Genomic DNA, 18040 nt, shown 5'->3' on the forward strand with positions numbered 1-18040 from the left:
ATATCATCATTAAAACACTGAACAATATTTGCTTTTCTACTACTTGAAGGAAAGAGCTGAAAGCATTTTGGGTATGAAATGTAATCAGAGCAAAATGGGGAAAGGTAAAGGAATATTTCCTGGTTATTTAAAAATACTAAACCACCACAAGTCAACTGCATTAAAGTCTGATAGAATACCTTTTTTATAATTGACGCATAATAGATGTACATATTTTTGAGGTACATGTGATAATATATTGATAGAATTTATACAAATCAGGTCAGTGTACTTGGGATATCCATCACGTTAAATATCTGTCTTTTTTGTTGTTGTTGTTGCCTTTTTGGTAGAATGCTTTATTTTCCTTTGGGTCTTTACCAAGTAATGAGATTACTGGGTAAATGGTAGTCCTGGGCAGACTGCTTGAGGCCAGGAGTTTGTGACCAGCCTGGGCAACATGGCAAAACCCTATCTCTACCAAAAACACAATTAAACTAGCTGGGCATGGTGGCACATCCCTGTAGCCCCAGCTACCTGGAAGGCCGAGACGGGAGAATCACCCAAACCCAAGAGACGGAGGTCTCAGTGAGCTGAGATCACACCACTGCACTCAGCCCGGGTGACAGAGCAGGACTCTGTCCCAAAAAAACAACAAAAAAAAGACAATGTGAGAATCTTGAAAGCTCAGAGAGAAGAGCAACTCTCACAGACAAGGGCTCTGGATAACATTAGCAGCTGATTTCTCAGCAGAAAACTTGAAGGCCAGTAGGCAGTGGATTATATATTTAAAATAATGAAGAAACATGTCAATTGAGAAATTGATAGCTAGAAAACTTGTCCTTAAAAAATTAGGGAGAAATTAAGACATTTCCAGACTTTTTTTAAAGCTGAAAAAATCCATTTATCTCTAAATTTGCCATACAAGAAGTGTTAAAGTCCTTCAGGTTGAAATAAATGAGCTCTAGTCAGTAACTATATAAGTAAGCAAGCTATATGAACATATAAAGCTCTCTGGTAAAGGTAAATACTTAAACAAACGAAAAACAGTATTATTGTAATTTTGGTTTGTAACTCCGCTTTTTATTTTCTATAGGATTTAAAAGGTAAATGCATTAAATGCAATTATAAATTTGTTAGGTGGTGTACAATGAATAAAGATATAATTTGTTGCATCAATAACCTAAAAAGAGTAGAGCTATATAGCAGTAGAATTTTGATATGTCATTGAAGTTGAAATAAATTCAAATTAGAATGTTATAACTCTAGGATGTTATATGTAATTTTCATAGTAAACAAAAACAAAATACACATAGAATATACACAAAAGAAAATGAGAATAGAAACAAAACTTGTCACTACAAAAAAAACCAACTAAAGATAAAACAAGTAAATAATTGAGAAAATAGCTGGCAAAAATCAGTAACTCTGACTTATTAAAACTTTCCATGCTATATAAATCTGAAAACTCTATTTCACATAAAACTGGAGATGAAAGAGACAAATATTTACTTATAAAATTAAAAGTTATATAGGAATCAAACACTAATTTGTTTTAGAAAAAAATTATGAAGAGAGTAAAAATATGCCTTAGAGTATCATATAATATCATGTTTTATAGCTCTGGGAAAATAGAAAATAAAATGTTGTTAGTATGAATCCTTCTGTGACCTAAAAAAACCCTATGGATCATACCATTATTACCTAAAAAGTCTATTCTCAAATGCCGCAGAGTGATAATTTTTATAAAGTAGTTATTAGTTTTAGATATGGAATAATATTGGTGATTTTAATTTTAGTAACATTGGATTAAGATGAAAGAATGAGAAGATAAAGGTCCCTCGGCAATATAACTCACAAACATGTTCAGAAGCAGTAAGTAAGTTACATTAATTATCTTTTGAAAGTCAATAATCTACGTTTTAAATTTATGCTGCTGGGTCCATTTATTCAACGAATAATTGCCTGTATGTGTCAGACATTGTTCCAGGCCTAGGAATGGATACATAAGTGAACAAAGATTCTGGTTCTTGTAGAGTTTCCATTAAAAGATCATTTAGTAAAATTTTTCTTCCCCCAAATTATAAAATCTGTAAGATATAACAACATGTATTAAAGTCATTGTGGGCTAGGCATGGTGGCTTATACCAGGTGTGGTGACTCATAGCGCTCTGTCACTCATGCTAGAGTGCAGTGGCACAATCTCTGCTCACTGCAACCTCTGCCTCCTGGGTACAAGCAACTCTCCCAACCCAGCCTTTTGAGTAGCACGGACTACAGGTGCATGTCACCACGCCCGGCCAACTTCTGCATTATCAGTAGAGAAGGGGTTTCACCATGCTGGCAGGCTGGTCCCAAACTCCTGACCGCAATTGATCCGCCCACCTCGGCCTCCCAAAGTGCTGGGACCACAGGCGCGAGCCACCGCACCCGGCCTTATTTTCTACAACTTTGATAACTTTAGTGTATACCCCAAATCTGTAAGACATAATATTATCATTCAAATGCAACTCATGGCTCCTCATTGTACTTGGATTTTCTTTAGCTTTTGAATTCTTTATTCTAACACGTTTTAAGTGTGACACAAAAGCATGGGAGTTCTAATCAAAATCCAATCTTTTATCATAATAAAAACTATCAAGAAATTATTAGTAGAATTTAAAAAGGAAAATAGGCCTATTAAATAGATTTGTGTAACATATTTTATGCCTTTGAGTCCCCAACAAAGCCTCCGCTTCTATTTAGATAAAAAATGTAAAAATCACTACTGGATCTACAAGCAGGACTATGGTAAAGAAATTTCTCCGCCTAACCAGCTCCTTTTACAAGATGCTACATGTTTGTTTTTTCATTTTGGCAAATGTTGATCGAATATCATCTTCGTGTTAGTCTACGTCCTAAGTGCCAGGATACAGAATCTGAAAAGATGGACACAGGACCTGTCTTCAAGGAGTTCACACCTTTTTATTTATTTTTTGAGATGGAGTCCCTCCCTTGTCACCCAGGTTGGAGTGCAATGGCGAGACCCCGGCTTACTGCAACCTCCACCTCTGGGGCCCAAGTGACTTTCCCGCCTCAGCCTCCCAAGCAGCTGGGACCACAGGCATCGGCCACTACGCCCAGGCAACTCTTGTATTCCTAGCAGGGACAAGGCCTCATCATCCTGGTCAGGCTGGTCTTGAATTCCTGACCTCAGGTGGTCTACCCGCCTCTGCCTTCCTAAGTGCTGGGATTACAAGCATGAGCCACCACACCCCGCTAGGAGTTCACACTTTAGTTGGGGAAAATGTACAATAAGCAAGCCAATTTTTAAAATGGGAACTTCAGAGTTAAATGCTACAAATACAATCTCACAGGAAGTTGAGATGTAGAATGATAGGACTCTCAAACAGAAAATTAAGAGAAACTCTTCTCTTACAATGTTTTTCTTTCTTTGTATTGGTGCTCAGCTGAGTCTACAGTGCTTCAGAAGCAGCCTTCATTTTATAAAAATCTATTATTTCTCATTCCAGTTGTTTTTTCTCTTCTTCGAGCTTCCTTATCTCCTCCTGTTGAACCGTTTTAAGATGCTCGACCTTGTCGTGCAGTTCTTTTTCAGCTTCTTTAAATGTTGCTTCTTTCTCCTTGACTCACTGCATAAATCTGTTTCAACTCTTCTTCTTCCCTCTGACACTGATCATTGAAGTCTTGTCTTTTGGCTTCAAAGATGTCTTGAAAACTAAGTGGCTGGTTGTCTGGGCCCACATCGGTAAAGCCCATTTTCTGCAGTTTTTGATATCTAAAACATTCATAGTGCTGAGTGTGGGTTTTTTCTTTTAGATTTCTCCATATTGGTACAAAGCAGCATATCTAGGAACTTAACGAAGTCACAGTGATTTTCATTTTCCACTTGGAAAACTCCCCAAGGGTAGTGACGGTCTCTGACCATCCCTTTTCCAACTTTCACTTCATACATACTCCCTACCACGGCATCGGATAACAACCCATGTTTTTGACAGGGTGCGATGGCTCTCACCTGGGAGGCCGAGGGGGGCGAATCACGAGGTCAGGAGATCGCGACCATCCCGGCCAGCATGGTGAAACCCCGTCTCCACCAAAAATACAAAAAATTAGCCAGGAGGGGTGGCGGGCACCCGCAGTCCAAATATCTGACTTTTCTTTATGCTAGAAACATCAGTTATTCTCTTCTAGCTATTTTGAAATATACAATAGATTACTGTAGTGACCCTACTGATCTATTGAACATTTGGTCTTTATTTCTTTTATCAAACAGAAAGTTGATAGAATATCCTGTCATTTTAATACACACTTTAATAATTCTTCCAGGCTTTTATTCAACAACAAAAATCAATGTATTTCCATGTGAAATGCAATTAATGCTTCATTCAAGGTCATGTTTTCAGAGAGTTTAAGTACAATAAATACTTGCCTGTTTTTAAAGGTTTTATGAAGGTCAAATTGGACTGCGCCACAGCGATAATGGGTTTTGTCCTTTTGCTTGTTTTAGAAATTGGAGTTTTAAATATTAATAAATCTAAAATAAATTAGAAAACAAAATTAGGAGCATTAAAATATAAATTCCCTAAATAGGTCAGTGATTTGAAAGTTAAAGTTTGGGGTCTTCACAATCATATTCATTTAGCAAATACTTAATAACCACTGTACTCCAGGCACTAATGCTATGAATTCGGTGGTTTATCAAACCAACATCCAGAAGTTACAGACCATAAACCACAATTTATTTTGTGTTTATAGAGGCTAAAGTCTAGATTCAACCACAACTTATTGTGTCTGTATATTCCAGACTCTTTGCGAGGTGCTGAGAATATGCAGAATTGAAAAATATGGTCCCAGTCCTGAAGTAGTACTCAGTCTGGTAAAAAAAAAAAAAAAAAGTTTAAAAATGGTAGAAGAGCCTTCCCAGACGGGAATCTACTTGAGTTAACTTATGAAATTAAAATTAGGCATGAGGAATGTGGCCTGTTGCCAGAACTGCAATAAGGATGAAGCAAAGAGTACACGTAGGAAATGACATACAAGAGGTTAGAAGAAGTAGGGAGGAGTTCAACAATGTTCAAAATAACAGTGGCAGCTAATAGTTAAATACTTTGTGCCAGGCACTATCATCTTTTTCTCACACAATTATGAGAACAAATTTATGAGAAGTGTACTATTATTACCACAACGTATATAATTAGGATACTGAGGCTTTCAGCAAATAAGTCACATGGTCTAAGGTCACATAAGCTAGTAAGTAGCCAAGATTTGAACAAAGGCAGTATAGTTACAGAATCTCCACTTAATCACTTTGAAGCACCTACTGTGCCAGTGAAGAATTTTAATCAAAGAAGTAAAAACCCTCATTTACATTTAAGAAAACAGTATGGACAATGGAATGAACAGGGTTAAGATTAGAAACAGAAAATTACAAAGCAGTTATTACAATGACCCAAGGTGGATATGGTGAGACAAATTAAAAGAGTCAATGGAGACAAATCAGAGGAGAGTATTTTAATAGTGGAAGCAACAACCCTTAATACTAACTTATTAGAAAAGTGATAGAGAGTAACAGGCTGATTCTCAAATATGTAAAAACAAGATGGTTGATATAATGCCAGGTGGCTACCAAAGAAAATGCAATACAAATCACAGTAGCAAATAACCTATTGGAATAGCAGTTCACTTTCAAAAACAGGTTTCACAATAGCATATACGGCTACTAAATATAAGCAAAGAGATAAGAGCAGGGGTCAGCAAACTACATCTATCCCCCATGCAAAATCCTCCTGACTGTTTTTATATGTTCCACGAGCTAAATACAGCTTTTACATTTGTAAAGAGTTAAAAAAAAAAAATCAAAAGAATAACATTTCATAAAACAGAAAACTTACATAAAACTCAAATTTCAGTGTTTATGAATACAAATTTACTGAAACACAGCCATACTCCTTGATTTGCACATTGTCTACAGTTGTTTTCCCACAAGGGGAGCAGAGTTGAGTAATTGCAATGCAGATCTATGTGGCCTGCAAAGCCTAAAATGTTTACTATCTGGACCAATAGAGGAACAGTTTGCTTACCCTTGTTTTAAAGGAATCTCAAACCTATATCAATTGTGAAAATAAGGCACATGACTAAATTGGAACATTTAAAAAGTAAATTTCTAAGGAGAAGTTCCTCAATCTGAAACCTTACAGAAATTAGTCCCTCTCCCTGGAACCACTTTCTTCTTTAGGAAGTCTTTCTTGGAACCATCTCACACTTCCTTGCAATTTACACACAAACCCTCTGCTTTTGTGCTTCCATAATTCCCTTAGCATAGCATAATCACAGGAGTGAACACAACTTGAGAACAGAAATTATACCTTTCCTCCCTGTGTACACAGTGCCTAGAATAATGCACATCACATAGTAGGTACCTTATTAGTCAAATAAATATATCTAGAAAAATTGCCTTCTCTGTTCCTTTAAATTTGTCAGAGGTAGAAAGAGCCACTCGTGGTGACTTACTTGCCTCTCACATAGGCTCATAAATCAGATACCCAATATGTGCAATTCTAATTCTAGACAAGAGGCTCTACCAGGTGGCTGCCTCAAACAAACAGTAGGTGTGAGTGTCGACCCTTCAGTGGCTTATTTGTTCATTTATTCACTTATCCATTAATTCAATTCATCTTTTATTGTACTTCTTGTAGGAGATTAAAATAGGTATGTTCCTTATTATCAAAGAATTTATCTGATCAGAATGCATCTACAAGAAACAGCAAAGAAAAATAGTTATCAGGCAGATACAAGATGTCACATAAGCTGTATTCACATTTGCTAAGGAAATGTACCTAGCAAATAAGTAAAAAGTATAAGTTAATACAAGCTTATCAATAGCAGATTTACTAAACCAAAAGGAAGTATGCCCTTTACAGGTATACTTCAGATTTTATAAATAAGACTCACCAGTTTTCTTCTTCAGGTTTAATTTCTCTCTGTTGCTAATACATTTTGAGATGGGTGTTATCACATTTTTTGTTTTCTTAACAGCTGATGTTTTAGGCTCTGAAGGAGAAAAATGGATTCTTTTGATTTCTCGCTCTTCTGTATGTTCTGTAACTGCAACTCTCACATTTGCATCTTCCATGCTTCCATCACTCTTTCTTTTCCGAGCAACTGAAGCTGTTGTCAAAGAGGGCATTATTTGGTTTTTATAACTCTTAGATTTACTTAATACTGGATCTATAACTGGAAGATAAGAATGAAAGTCTTCTTTTTCCTTTTGATTATTTATTACTTTTTCATGTTCACCCACTGCACTGTTGAGACATCTTTTTGCTTTTGGTTTATTAATCTCAGTTTGGTTTTCTCTGGTACAGGTGGGCTTCCTTTTTGTAACAGTGGCAGAAAGTATTGGGCGTCTCTTAGGTTGTTTATCATGGCTATGACTAGAAATATCCTGAACTGCAGAAAATTTAGGATTATTTTGTTTTATAAAACTGTAGTAATTTGACTTCATTTCTACTAGTTCTTCAAAAATAGCTTTGGGAGATTTTGAACCCTGATATTCAGGAATACATGGCGAAACTTCACTTTTGCTCCAGTCTTGAGGAGATTGTGGGACTTGAGAATTTTCATTTGATAATGGTACTTTATATGTTTGCTGAGATGTACACATATATGCCATGTTATCTTTTAAAAATTGATTTGGGGATAAAATAGGATTAACTGACTCTGATTCTAGATCCTGATTTAGTCCATAATTATCTTTTATGAAAGAATCTGGACTTAAAATTTTCTGATAAATTTCATGTGCAGTTGTTGATTGTAAATGCACAGGCTTCGAATTATCTGTCATAAACATATCTGATGAAAGACATGTTACTAATTCTAGTTCATTATTAGCTCCATGACTATTATTTACAAAAGAATCTGGACTTAGAAAATTTATTTGGCTTTGTGTAATGTTCAAAGTTGAAGAATAGTTGGGGGTAAGAATAAGTTTACTATTCTCTCCACTTTGATCATTAACATTTATGGAATTAAAGGAAGTTTCAGTTACAGCTTTCTCATTAAAAGAAACTTTTGAAACGTTGGCACTATCTACATTTAATAGTTCCCTATTTTCTGATGCATGAAGAGATGAGTAGGTAGTAGATCGACGTACAGAAAGCGGCAAGCAAGTTGCACCATGGCATTCATTGAAAGCAGGGCTAATAGGTGATATGGGTATTTTATTTTCTTCAAGTGTTAAAGAATTGTTTTCTGTTGGGGGACCGCCTTCGTTCATAGCCAAGTTTTCACAAGCTTGTAGTGGGCTCCTAACTCTGTCAACTTTTTGGGAAACACTAAATGTTTTATTAACATTTTGAATATTTGAAACCCTTCTGTTGTGACTTGTAGAGGCTGAAATTTTCTTCTTTTTAATGGTATCCCAAAGACTCCTCTGCAAAAATAAGGAAAATATACCAATTAAGTTTGTAGCTATTGAATATTACCTTTAAATAAGCAATATTACTTCAAGCCTGTTATCAAAATAAGTTTTACTTATTATTAAACATTTTCTTAATCATAGAATGGTTAAAACATTACCTTTTTCTTTTTCTGCTTTTCTGCGTTTCCTAGTAATATAGCTTGGTGTTTCAGAACATCATTTACAAGAAACGTCATAATCTCTCTTACTCGGCCTTCTTTGAATGGTGTCCAGTTAACAGAAATAACAATTTTCTCTTTAGGCTATAATCAAAACAATACATTATATAATTACAATAGTAATTACATAATAACCAAAACACCTTACATACAACTTACAATATAGTAGGGCTTAATAATTGTTAACCAATACTCTATATAGTAAACATTTAATAAATCAAATATATTTTTCCTACCCTATCTGCTCACTTAATTATAAGAAAAAAAGCCACTAAAAATAACACAGTTCACAACAAAATAAATTATAAAATTTTAACTGTATTAAAGCAATAGAACAGAAAGTCTCTAAATCATTTTGTTTGAGTGGTTTCAAAAGATTTAATTGTACATTTCTAATTTTTAGATGTGTAGAGTACTTCTATTTCAAACAAAATGATCCTGCATTATGAAGACTTTATTTAAAACGAAATATATAAAGATGATCAACTAAATTCCTTTTTCCCCACAAATTCCTCTATGGTCCACATCATCAAACTGAGATTTCTTAAACAGTTATTATTGTTCCAGGCATAAGTGCAGGTATCCTATGAAACTCATTTAATGCTAACATCCCTAGGAAGCAGGTATTATGATTATGCACATTTTACAGATGAAGTAACTAATATCCAGAAAAGTCTGCCAAAGTCACGCAGGTACCTATCAGAACCCAGGCAACCTAATGCCAGAGTTTGAACTTTAACATCTACACCCTACACCCTGGCAGGTAGATAGAATCTGCCAAATTTAAATGCTGACATGACAAAACAAATTTTGTTTTTCAGGAGAGACAGACAAGTTTTTGTTTTAAAGGAGAAATAATATAACATCATAAACAACTGATTTTAAAAAATAAGAATGGTGTATTTTTACTCTATAAAATAGTTTATTCTAAAAATACCAACAAAATTTAGCTCCACATTATAACAAAAAAGAGTAAGTTGAGGTATGATGTGGATAGAAAAGAAATCTGTCTTTCCAAAGAGAGGAAAGCAGGCAGTGATTCATGAAACAGAGGGGTGGGGTGGGCAGGTTCTGAAGTGTAGATAGATGAACCATTGGTGACACACAAGTTAAGGGATCTCGAATTAGAATCTCTTTTTTCTGCCTAATGAAGTGGTTATTAGCCTACTAGTTCAGATCTCCTCGGCTAACGGTTTTCACACTTTTGGAGGTTCTACTCAATGGAAAGGTCACAGCAGTCAAAATAAAAACACAAATTCTCCCATCTTTGGTGAAGGGGATTGGAGCATTACTCTTGCAAATGCAATGAAGTAAAAGAAAGCTACAGGAGTTCTTGAAACAACATTTATAAAATTAAATTTAATGCGGCATTAAAATTACACTTACAGCAAAGAAAAAGAGGATTAAAATACTAAAGTGTGCAAACATAGTACACATACATACTGAAAACAACTCTGAATAGGTTTTTTTTGGTTTTATTGTAGGCATTTAGTCAAAACAAAGGCTCATTATTTCACCAGAAAAAAAAAAACCAGTTACCTCGACTCTAAGGGTACAAATGGAAACTAAAATGCATATTAAGATGGCTGATAGAAAGTAATTCTAAAAAAGCTGCTTTAACCAACCAAGGTAGTCCTGTCAATCTTAAAAAATAGTGTTAAAAAAGCGCATTGTCTATAATTTAGAACTGCAAGAGCATTTCGCAACGCCTTAAGTCTAGTAAAAACGCTTGTCAATTTAACAGAGAAGTCTATGCAACTTGCTCCTAAAGATGCTAAGTGCGCGCGCGTTGATGTGCTGTCACCGCCCAAGTTAGCGTCTATCCTAGCCTTCATTTAGAGAATATATATATAAAATATTGATACATATATATACTCACACGCATGTGTATGCATCAAGGGCCCACCCACAGTTATTAAGTGAAAGGGAACTGACTTTATTATCTAAGGGTCTTTTCTGATTTCTTTTCCAAGCATCAATCCTCCTAAGGAGGGTGGCAGGAAAGATAGCGGAGAAGCAGAGCACCGGCCTGGGGCACGCTCCTCCTAAGACCTACCTGCAACACGAAACAGCGCTGTGACACGCTGAAGCCCAGGTCCGCGGCCGGGAAGTGGGAGATCTTCACTTCTGCCACCTCCTCGTTAGGGTTGTCTAGGGCCAGAGGCAGCGTCCGTGAGTCTCCCAGGAGAACGTCCCCGAAACAGAGGAAAGGAGACCTGCAGAAGTGGCTGAGAGACAGGACCGGCGGGGAAGACGCCTCCTCCTCGGTCGCGGGGCCCCGCAGCCCCGCGGGCGGCCTCCGCTCGGTCGGGCTCACCTCCCAGCAGCCTCGCCCCACTCGCCGGTTCGCCATGGCAGCTTCGAGACTCCCCTGGATCTCCTTGACCCGCTCCCACGAGGCTGCTCCGGAGCGGGGATCTGGGATACGCTGACCGTTTCCCCTCAGGGGCGGCTGTAAAGGTCGTGGGAATGAATTCGGCCCTTTTTCTTTTCCACTAACCTACACCCTAAAAAACAGAAAACAAGCCCAACAAACTCGCGAGTTCAAAAGAGGAGCCAAACAAGTATGGCGTTTTGACTCTGTTTAAACTTCCCGCCTCCACCAATGAGGACCTCCGGGCACCGCCCACCTCATCACGGGGCCAATCGGAGAGCAACATCCCCTGGCCAATGAAACGGCGGCGCTTCATTTGAATGATTTCATCTGGCCGCCAATCGCTGTCTGCGGAGAAGGTGAGACCCGTAGCGGAATCCTGGCCACCCTCTGAAACCTGGGGCTTAGAATTGAAATTCGCCTTTAGATTTTGGTTGTGCTGAAGGGAAGGGAGTCACAGCATTTCCACAGTACGTGTAGTAATCATTGCCGTTTCCAGGAACAATCACAGATAAAACTTTTAAGTAGGGAAAAAGTGGTTTACGTCACTCCTCTCATATGCATACCCCGCCCAGAATTATATTAATTAACTTTACTGTCGCGGTTTCCAGGGCTGAAGGGTAGACATGTAAAGATAATTAGTTTGTGTGAACATGCTTATTTTAGTGAATGAACATAGCAGGGACTCAGTACATTTATATGCTGTTAATTACCTCGGGACGCTGGGAGCAAAACCAGGTAAACAAATGAAACCCGACATTCCCAGTAATTCATAAATGATCGTTTTGACTGGCAATGCCCTTCACAAATAACTTATTCGTTTTTATTTTAGTTGCAGGGATCTAATAATAATTATATCTTACATATTAGGGATTTTAAAAATTATTTATTTTGAGATGGAATCTCGGTCTGTCTCCCAGGCTGGGGTGCATTAACGTGATCTTGGTTCACTGCAACCTCCGCCTCCCTGGTTCAAGCAATTCTCCTGCCTCGGCCTCCCAAGCAGCTGGAATTACAGGCGTGCCTCACCACGACTGGCTAATTTCTGTGTTTTTGGTAGAGAGGGGAGTTCGCCATGTTGGCCAGGCTGGTCTCGAACTCCCGGCCTCAAGTAATCGGCCCGCCTCCGCTTCCCAAAGTGCTGGGATTACAGGCCTGAGCGGCGCCCCACCCTATGCTTGGGATTTTTAAAAATCCTTTACCTATTTATCTCAATCTTCACCTTAAACCTAAGGTATCTCTTAGGGCATAGGTACCATTATTTGTACCTTACAGGGGAGGAATATAGGTCATGCAGCCTAAGTAGGAAGTGGCAGAACCCAGATAAGGTACCCAAGCCTGTAATCCCAGCAGTTTGGCCCTAGTCTTGCTCTTACCCACTACATTATATTGCCTCTAAAGGTAGTAGAAAACTTAAAATATAAAAATAATGTCTGGATGTATGTATGGTTACACAAAGCATGTAAAGAGAAGTCAATGGAAAGTGAAAATAAGGAAGATGAGACGTGAAATTATATTTAATGGTATCCAATTTCACCTGAACCTTATTATTGGACCTTAACAATATTTAAATGAAATTTTTCCACTGGGCACGGTGGCTCAAGCCTGTAACCCAGCACTTTAGGAGGCTGAGGCAGGCGGATTCTTGAGGTCAGGAGTTTGAGAACAGCCTGGCCAACATGGCGAAATGCCATCTCCACTAAAAATTAAAAAATTAGCCAGGCGTGGTGGAGCACGCCTGTAATCCCAGCTACTCAGGAGGCTGAGGCAGGAGAATGGCTTGAATCTGGGGCGGGGGACGGGGGCAAGGTTGCAGTGAGCGGAGATCGTGGCACTGAACTCCGGCTTGGGCAAGAGAGCAAGACGCTGTCTAAAAAAAAAAAAAACTTTCCTAGAGGCTTAAAAAAAAAAAAAAAAAAAAAAACCCCAAAACCAAAACCCTGGAACAGAGCCTCACAAGTCACTTCAGTTCTCCTCAGCATCCACCTCCCACGACCTCTCCATTAGCTTAGGCTCCAAAAAATAAAACTTGGACAGAGGAGAGTGAAAGATATGCTGTGGGATGGAGGAAATAGCCTGTACAGCAAAGAGTTACAAGATTTTGACAGTCTAAGGTGGAATGTAATGGTGTTAGACCAAGAGGACAAATCATAAGGAACAATAAGGCCCAATTTACTGTAATGGGTGCGCTTTACCCATTTAAGTAATACAATGGCTGAAGTATCTGGGAATGACTTTAACAGTTTAATAGGTTCACTCATTGAAAACTGAACTCAGTAGCGGTTTACAGTGGTTACAGTCAGGTGGGTCAAGGCCAGGCATGATAGTTCTTGCCTGTAATCCCAGCACTTTGGGAGGCGGAGACAGGAAGATCGCTTGAGCCCAGGAGTTAAAAAGCAACCTGGGCAACAAAGTGAGACATGGTCTTTATAAAAACAAAAACAAAGCAGGCAGTTGGGTCGAAATGCTCAAATTACCTGGCATTCTGTAGACGAAGGAGGCCAAAAGCTCAGGAAGATAGGAATGTTGGAGAAAATCTACATGTGCAACCTACTTAGTCAAGTCACCTCTAAACATGCACACCCTCCACCCATTCTCCCTTTACCAAGGTGTTGATAAATGCATTAATTAATAATAAGGACGTCCAGCATCCATGAAAAGATCTGGGTGACTATTTTTTACAGGCCAGAAATGATGATAGAGGATGCAATAATGAAAATTGGTTCTCTGATCTCCATGTGAATTATAGGATCCACAAGTGGTCAAAGCTGATTGGCACTTAATAGACAAGGTGGTATAGTTCTTACCACAGTGTGCTAATGGCAGAATTGTAATTAGAGGCAGGGATCTGTGGCAATGGCCAGTTTCTCAAGGGCCCTATAAATAAGATGAGCTATATACTATGGTGCTGCCTAACATATATAGGCAGAGAAATATCACATATGCAAAGCAAAAAACCTAACTGAAGCCAATGTTGTGGTAATTATGCCTTTTACCCACTTTCCAAACTTAAGACAGTTCATATACCCAAAGCTCCTTGACTAAAAAGAACCTTGCAACATGAATACCATAAATCTCTCAACAATTCCCCAGAGGGAACTGCAGTCATTTACCAACATGAATATGGATTGGGGACAGGAACTTTACCTCCTAAGGGTTATTAGATAATGAGATAATAGCTCTGCCTTTCTGCTATACTCCAGAATCCTAAAATGTCACTGTGGACCACCAGACATAGTGGGAGCTTCTCAAGAACAGGTGACAGATGGCATCTAAGTCAGAATCTGTCTTACCAATTGTCCTTTGGATCCATCCATTTCCAGAATATAAAATAGGAATACTTACTGACCACATTCTCACACTGGTTCCTAGATCCAAGGAACGAGGGCAATTATTGGAGAAAGGACCAAGTGGAAGCCCCTGAAAATGCCCATTTCCCCACCCCTCCAATTCAGAGATTATTCTGAATACCTGAGAGATGCTGGGATAGTGATTTTGTCCATGTACCCACTTTCTCTACTTATTTGGCCAGTACAAAAGCCAGATGGGTTCTGGAAAATGATAGTAGATTATAACAATTGTATGATGATGCCAATTACTACACTATGGTTTCAGATGTGTTATTTTTATACACAAAACAACACACCTTTGTCAGCTGGTTTGCAGCTATGAATCAAGCAAAATGCATTTTTCTTGTTTTTCCCCATTCATCCAGTATTGAAAAATGGAAGCACTTTGTACTTAAGTAGTAGTACAATGCTATAGCATTACTGTCCTGCCTCAGTGCTAGAAAAATTTCCTACCTATACTGTAATATTTTTCAGAGGGACCTGGATCTTAGTATCACACTGGTCCATTATATTGATGACATTTGCTAATTAAACCTGGTGAGCAAGAAGTACTTGTCAAGAATTGTGAGAGTCTGAGATTTTATCCCTCTTGCAAGCTAAAGTGTTAGCGTGCTAGTTTCATAAATGCCAGCAGAAAATATGATAGTTTTGGGTTAGAGACAAGACTTCATTATTCACAGAAAAAACAGTAGCTAGAGTGTCAGCATGTTCATTCACATTGATTCCTTCTGCTTCTTAAGTCTCATGGGACCATACAAAGGGCCCATGATGGATGCCTGCACACACAGTGGGTTGTATTACAGGAAAGGAAGAGTGAATTGGAGATTTGACTGTTTTTATAGTACTATGCCTGGGCAGGGAGGCATCCTATCATCCTTCAAGATTTGTACAAACACAATCCTGAGAAATGGCCTACGTAAAAATTAATAAGGGCTTCATATTCTTAGCATAGCCAGCAAGAATGTGTAGGCCTGCTCAGAGCCCATGATAAGTTGCATCTCTCAACAGGAGCAAGCACTCTAGATGCCAATGATAAAAAAATGTAACTCAGATGGGACAAAGTTCAGGGTCCTATCACATCTGTAAAGTTTTTAGGGATCCAATGGTCTGAGACATGTCAAGCTATCTCTTCTAAAATAAGAGGCAACTTGTACTTTGTATCATTTGGAAAGCCTCTTTAGATTTTGGAGGCAATGCATGCATTATTAAGATACATCTCATCAAACCATTTACCTAGTAAACTCTAAGACTGACATTTTTGAGTGAGGCCTGGAACAAGTAAGATCTCTGCAGCAGGTCTGGGCTGCAATGGCCGAAAACACTCATTCCATGACAATCCCAGATGCTCTGGCAAGTTTCCAGAGAAGTATCATAGTACAAAATTCCAGGTTTGGAGAATAAGACTATGCCTTCCTCTGCAGAAAATCATCTATCATCTGAAAAGCAGATCCTAATTATGCTACTAGGTTATGGTAGAGACTGAATGCCTCATCAAAGGACTATAAGTGACTGTGTGATACAAACTGTTTATTATCAACTATTACCTAATCCAGGGATCAGCAAACTATGACCTAAAGGGCTGAATCTGACCCATTGGCTATATTTTTGTTGTTGTTGTAAATAAAGTTTTATTGGAGCAAGGCCACACCCATTTATTTACATATTGTCTATGACTGCCTTCACACTGCAATGGCAGAATAGCTGTGACAGAAAACATATAGCCTGTATAGCCTAAAATATTTAGTGTCTGGCCCTTTACAAAATATTTGCTAACCTGGGATCTAATCTAAAGGTCCATAAAATTTGATGTGAAAAGCAACATTGAGCTATCAAACAAAAGCAGAATCTACAAACCCAGGGCTAAGCAGCCCCCAAATACACAAGTTAAGTGCATTTTACTTGTATATTTACACAAACAGGTGACTCAGATTTTAGTATCTTTTACTACTTTGCTACTTCTCTCTCTCAAACTGCACAGGAAAAACTGGATATTTCCTAATGATAATTTCACAAGAAAAAGGCCTGACTTGTGGATGAAGCTGTATGGTAGGTCAGAAATAAACAGACTTGCACTACAGCTTCTCCTTAAGGGTGGATGGAAATATTCTCAGTGAGAATTCTGGATGGTACGTCTGGTAGTCCACTTCATAAGGAAGAGAACATGGCCTAAGGTAAAGCTCTGTGCTGATTCATGGAAAATGGCTGACAGTTTGGCCAGCTGATCAAACCTTTGGAGAAAACAAAATGGAAAATTGGTGACAGCTTGGTCTGGGGAGGACAGTTATATAAAAGAGCCTCTCAAAATAGGTATAGAAAGTTAAATTTGTGTTCCATGTAAATGCTCATCTGAGAATATCCATGGCTGAGAAGGAGCTCAAAAATCAGGTAAAAAGGACAATCTATCCTGTGGAGGTCAGCTTCTTCCCCCAGGGATCCATTTGCTTGCACAATGAACCCATTTAGAAAGTGGCTATGGCAGCAGTGGTGGAGGCTTAGAATGGGCTCAAGGTGGTTTCCCTGGCCAAAGCTGATGTGATAAGCCCCATGTGGAGTGCCTAACCTACTGAAAGAGGCTGCTGCTGAACATCCAATCTAATTCCATTCTCCAGTGGGACCAGCTAACTACCTGTGGCATGTTGTTACATTAAACCCTTTCTATTGTGGAAGGAGCAATATTTTGCCTCTCTGGGATAAACATATTTTTCTGAGTATAGATTACTATATCTGCCCCCATTATCTATAGATTTATAGAAAGCTTTATCTATAAACCAATGAATATGTGATGGATTTCACATATGTCCAAAAATTTGTTGCTCTCCTCTCTTCAAGACAGGAAGTTTAATTTGTGTCCCTTGCATGTGGACTAGAATTAGTGACAATAGAAGTGATACTATATCACTTCCAAGATTAGGTTATAAAAAGACAACAACTTAAATCCTGGGTACACTCTCTTTTTTGGATTGCTTTTGGGAAAGTGGTGTGTGTGTGGAGGGGTGGGGGGAAGCAGGGGCAGGAAGTTGCCATATCACTAGGCAGCTCTGTGGAGAGGCCATGTGATGAACTGAGGCCAAGGACCACATGAGTGAGCTTGGAAGTAAAGCCAACCCCAGTGAAGCCTCTAGAGATGGCAACTCTGACTTAACAGCTTGTTTTCAATCTCATGAGAGACCCTGAGCTAAAACCACCCAGCTAAACCCAGCCTAGATTCCTTACCCACAGAAACTGGGAGGTAATAAATATTTGTTGTTTTAAGCCACTAAGTTTGGTATAATTTATTAGACAGCAATAGTAAACTAAGTATCACACACAACATTGGCTATAATCAGAAGACTCATTTTGCAGAAATGTGCTCATGCCTATAGAATTTACTGGTCTTCTAACACTGAGAAGCAGCTGCTGAGATAAAACAGAGAAAGTTTATTGGAGGCTCAGTTATGGTGCCAGATAGGGATAAATAACTTACAAGTTTGGGGGTATCATCCTATAGCCTACAGTTTATGCCTTCAACCAACAACCATTTCTCCCATAGCCAGAATGTATGTTTCTGGAAGTGAGGGGGATTAGAGGTAAGAGTGGCCCCTCTCAATATTATACAGAATAACTCATTTCACTAATGAATTTTACTACACTTCAGATTTCTGTCTAAAAAACAGCATAATATGACTACTTCAAGCATAGAACTCATTACTACTATTTGAAT

At 38.4% G+C, this 18040-nt stretch overlaps 1 protein-coding gene and 1 pseudogene across 3 annotated transcripts in view; both read right to left on the reverse strand.

Annotated features, from left to right (window-relative positions):
- LOC105484656 (assembly factor for spindle microtubules) overlaps positions 1–11216 on the reverse strand; it is a 65170-nt gene extending 53954 nt beyond the window's left edge. For 2 of the 3 annotated variants that reach the window (XM_024793728.2, XM_011746488.2), the window contains exons 1-4: positions 10673–11216; positions 8557–8700; positions 6931–8410; positions 4409–4513 (exon numbers count right to left, since the gene is read on the reverse strand). In XM_024793728.2, coding sequence (XP_024649496.2) covers positions 4409–4513; positions 6931–8410; positions 8557–8700; positions 10673–10969 — 2026 coding nt within the window. In that variant the 5' untranslated portion in view covers positions 10970–11216. The remainder of the gene's footprint in view (positions 1–4408; positions 4514–6930; positions 8411–8556; positions 8701–10672) is intronic. The other variant, XM_011746489.2, reaches the window with a different exon arrangement.
- LOC139357069 (septin-14 pseudogene) lies at positions 1564–4021 on the reverse strand (annotated as a pseudogene).
- Positions 11217–18040: the final 6824 nt, after the last annotated feature.

This window comes from Macaca nemestrina, chromosome 1 (assembly GCF_043159975.1).
Source record: "Macaca nemestrina isolate mMacNem1 chromosome 1, mMacNem.hap1, whole genome shotgun sequence".
NCBI classification, from domain to species: Eukaryota; Metazoa; Chordata; class Mammalia; order Primates; family Cercopithecidae; genus Macaca; species Macaca nemestrina.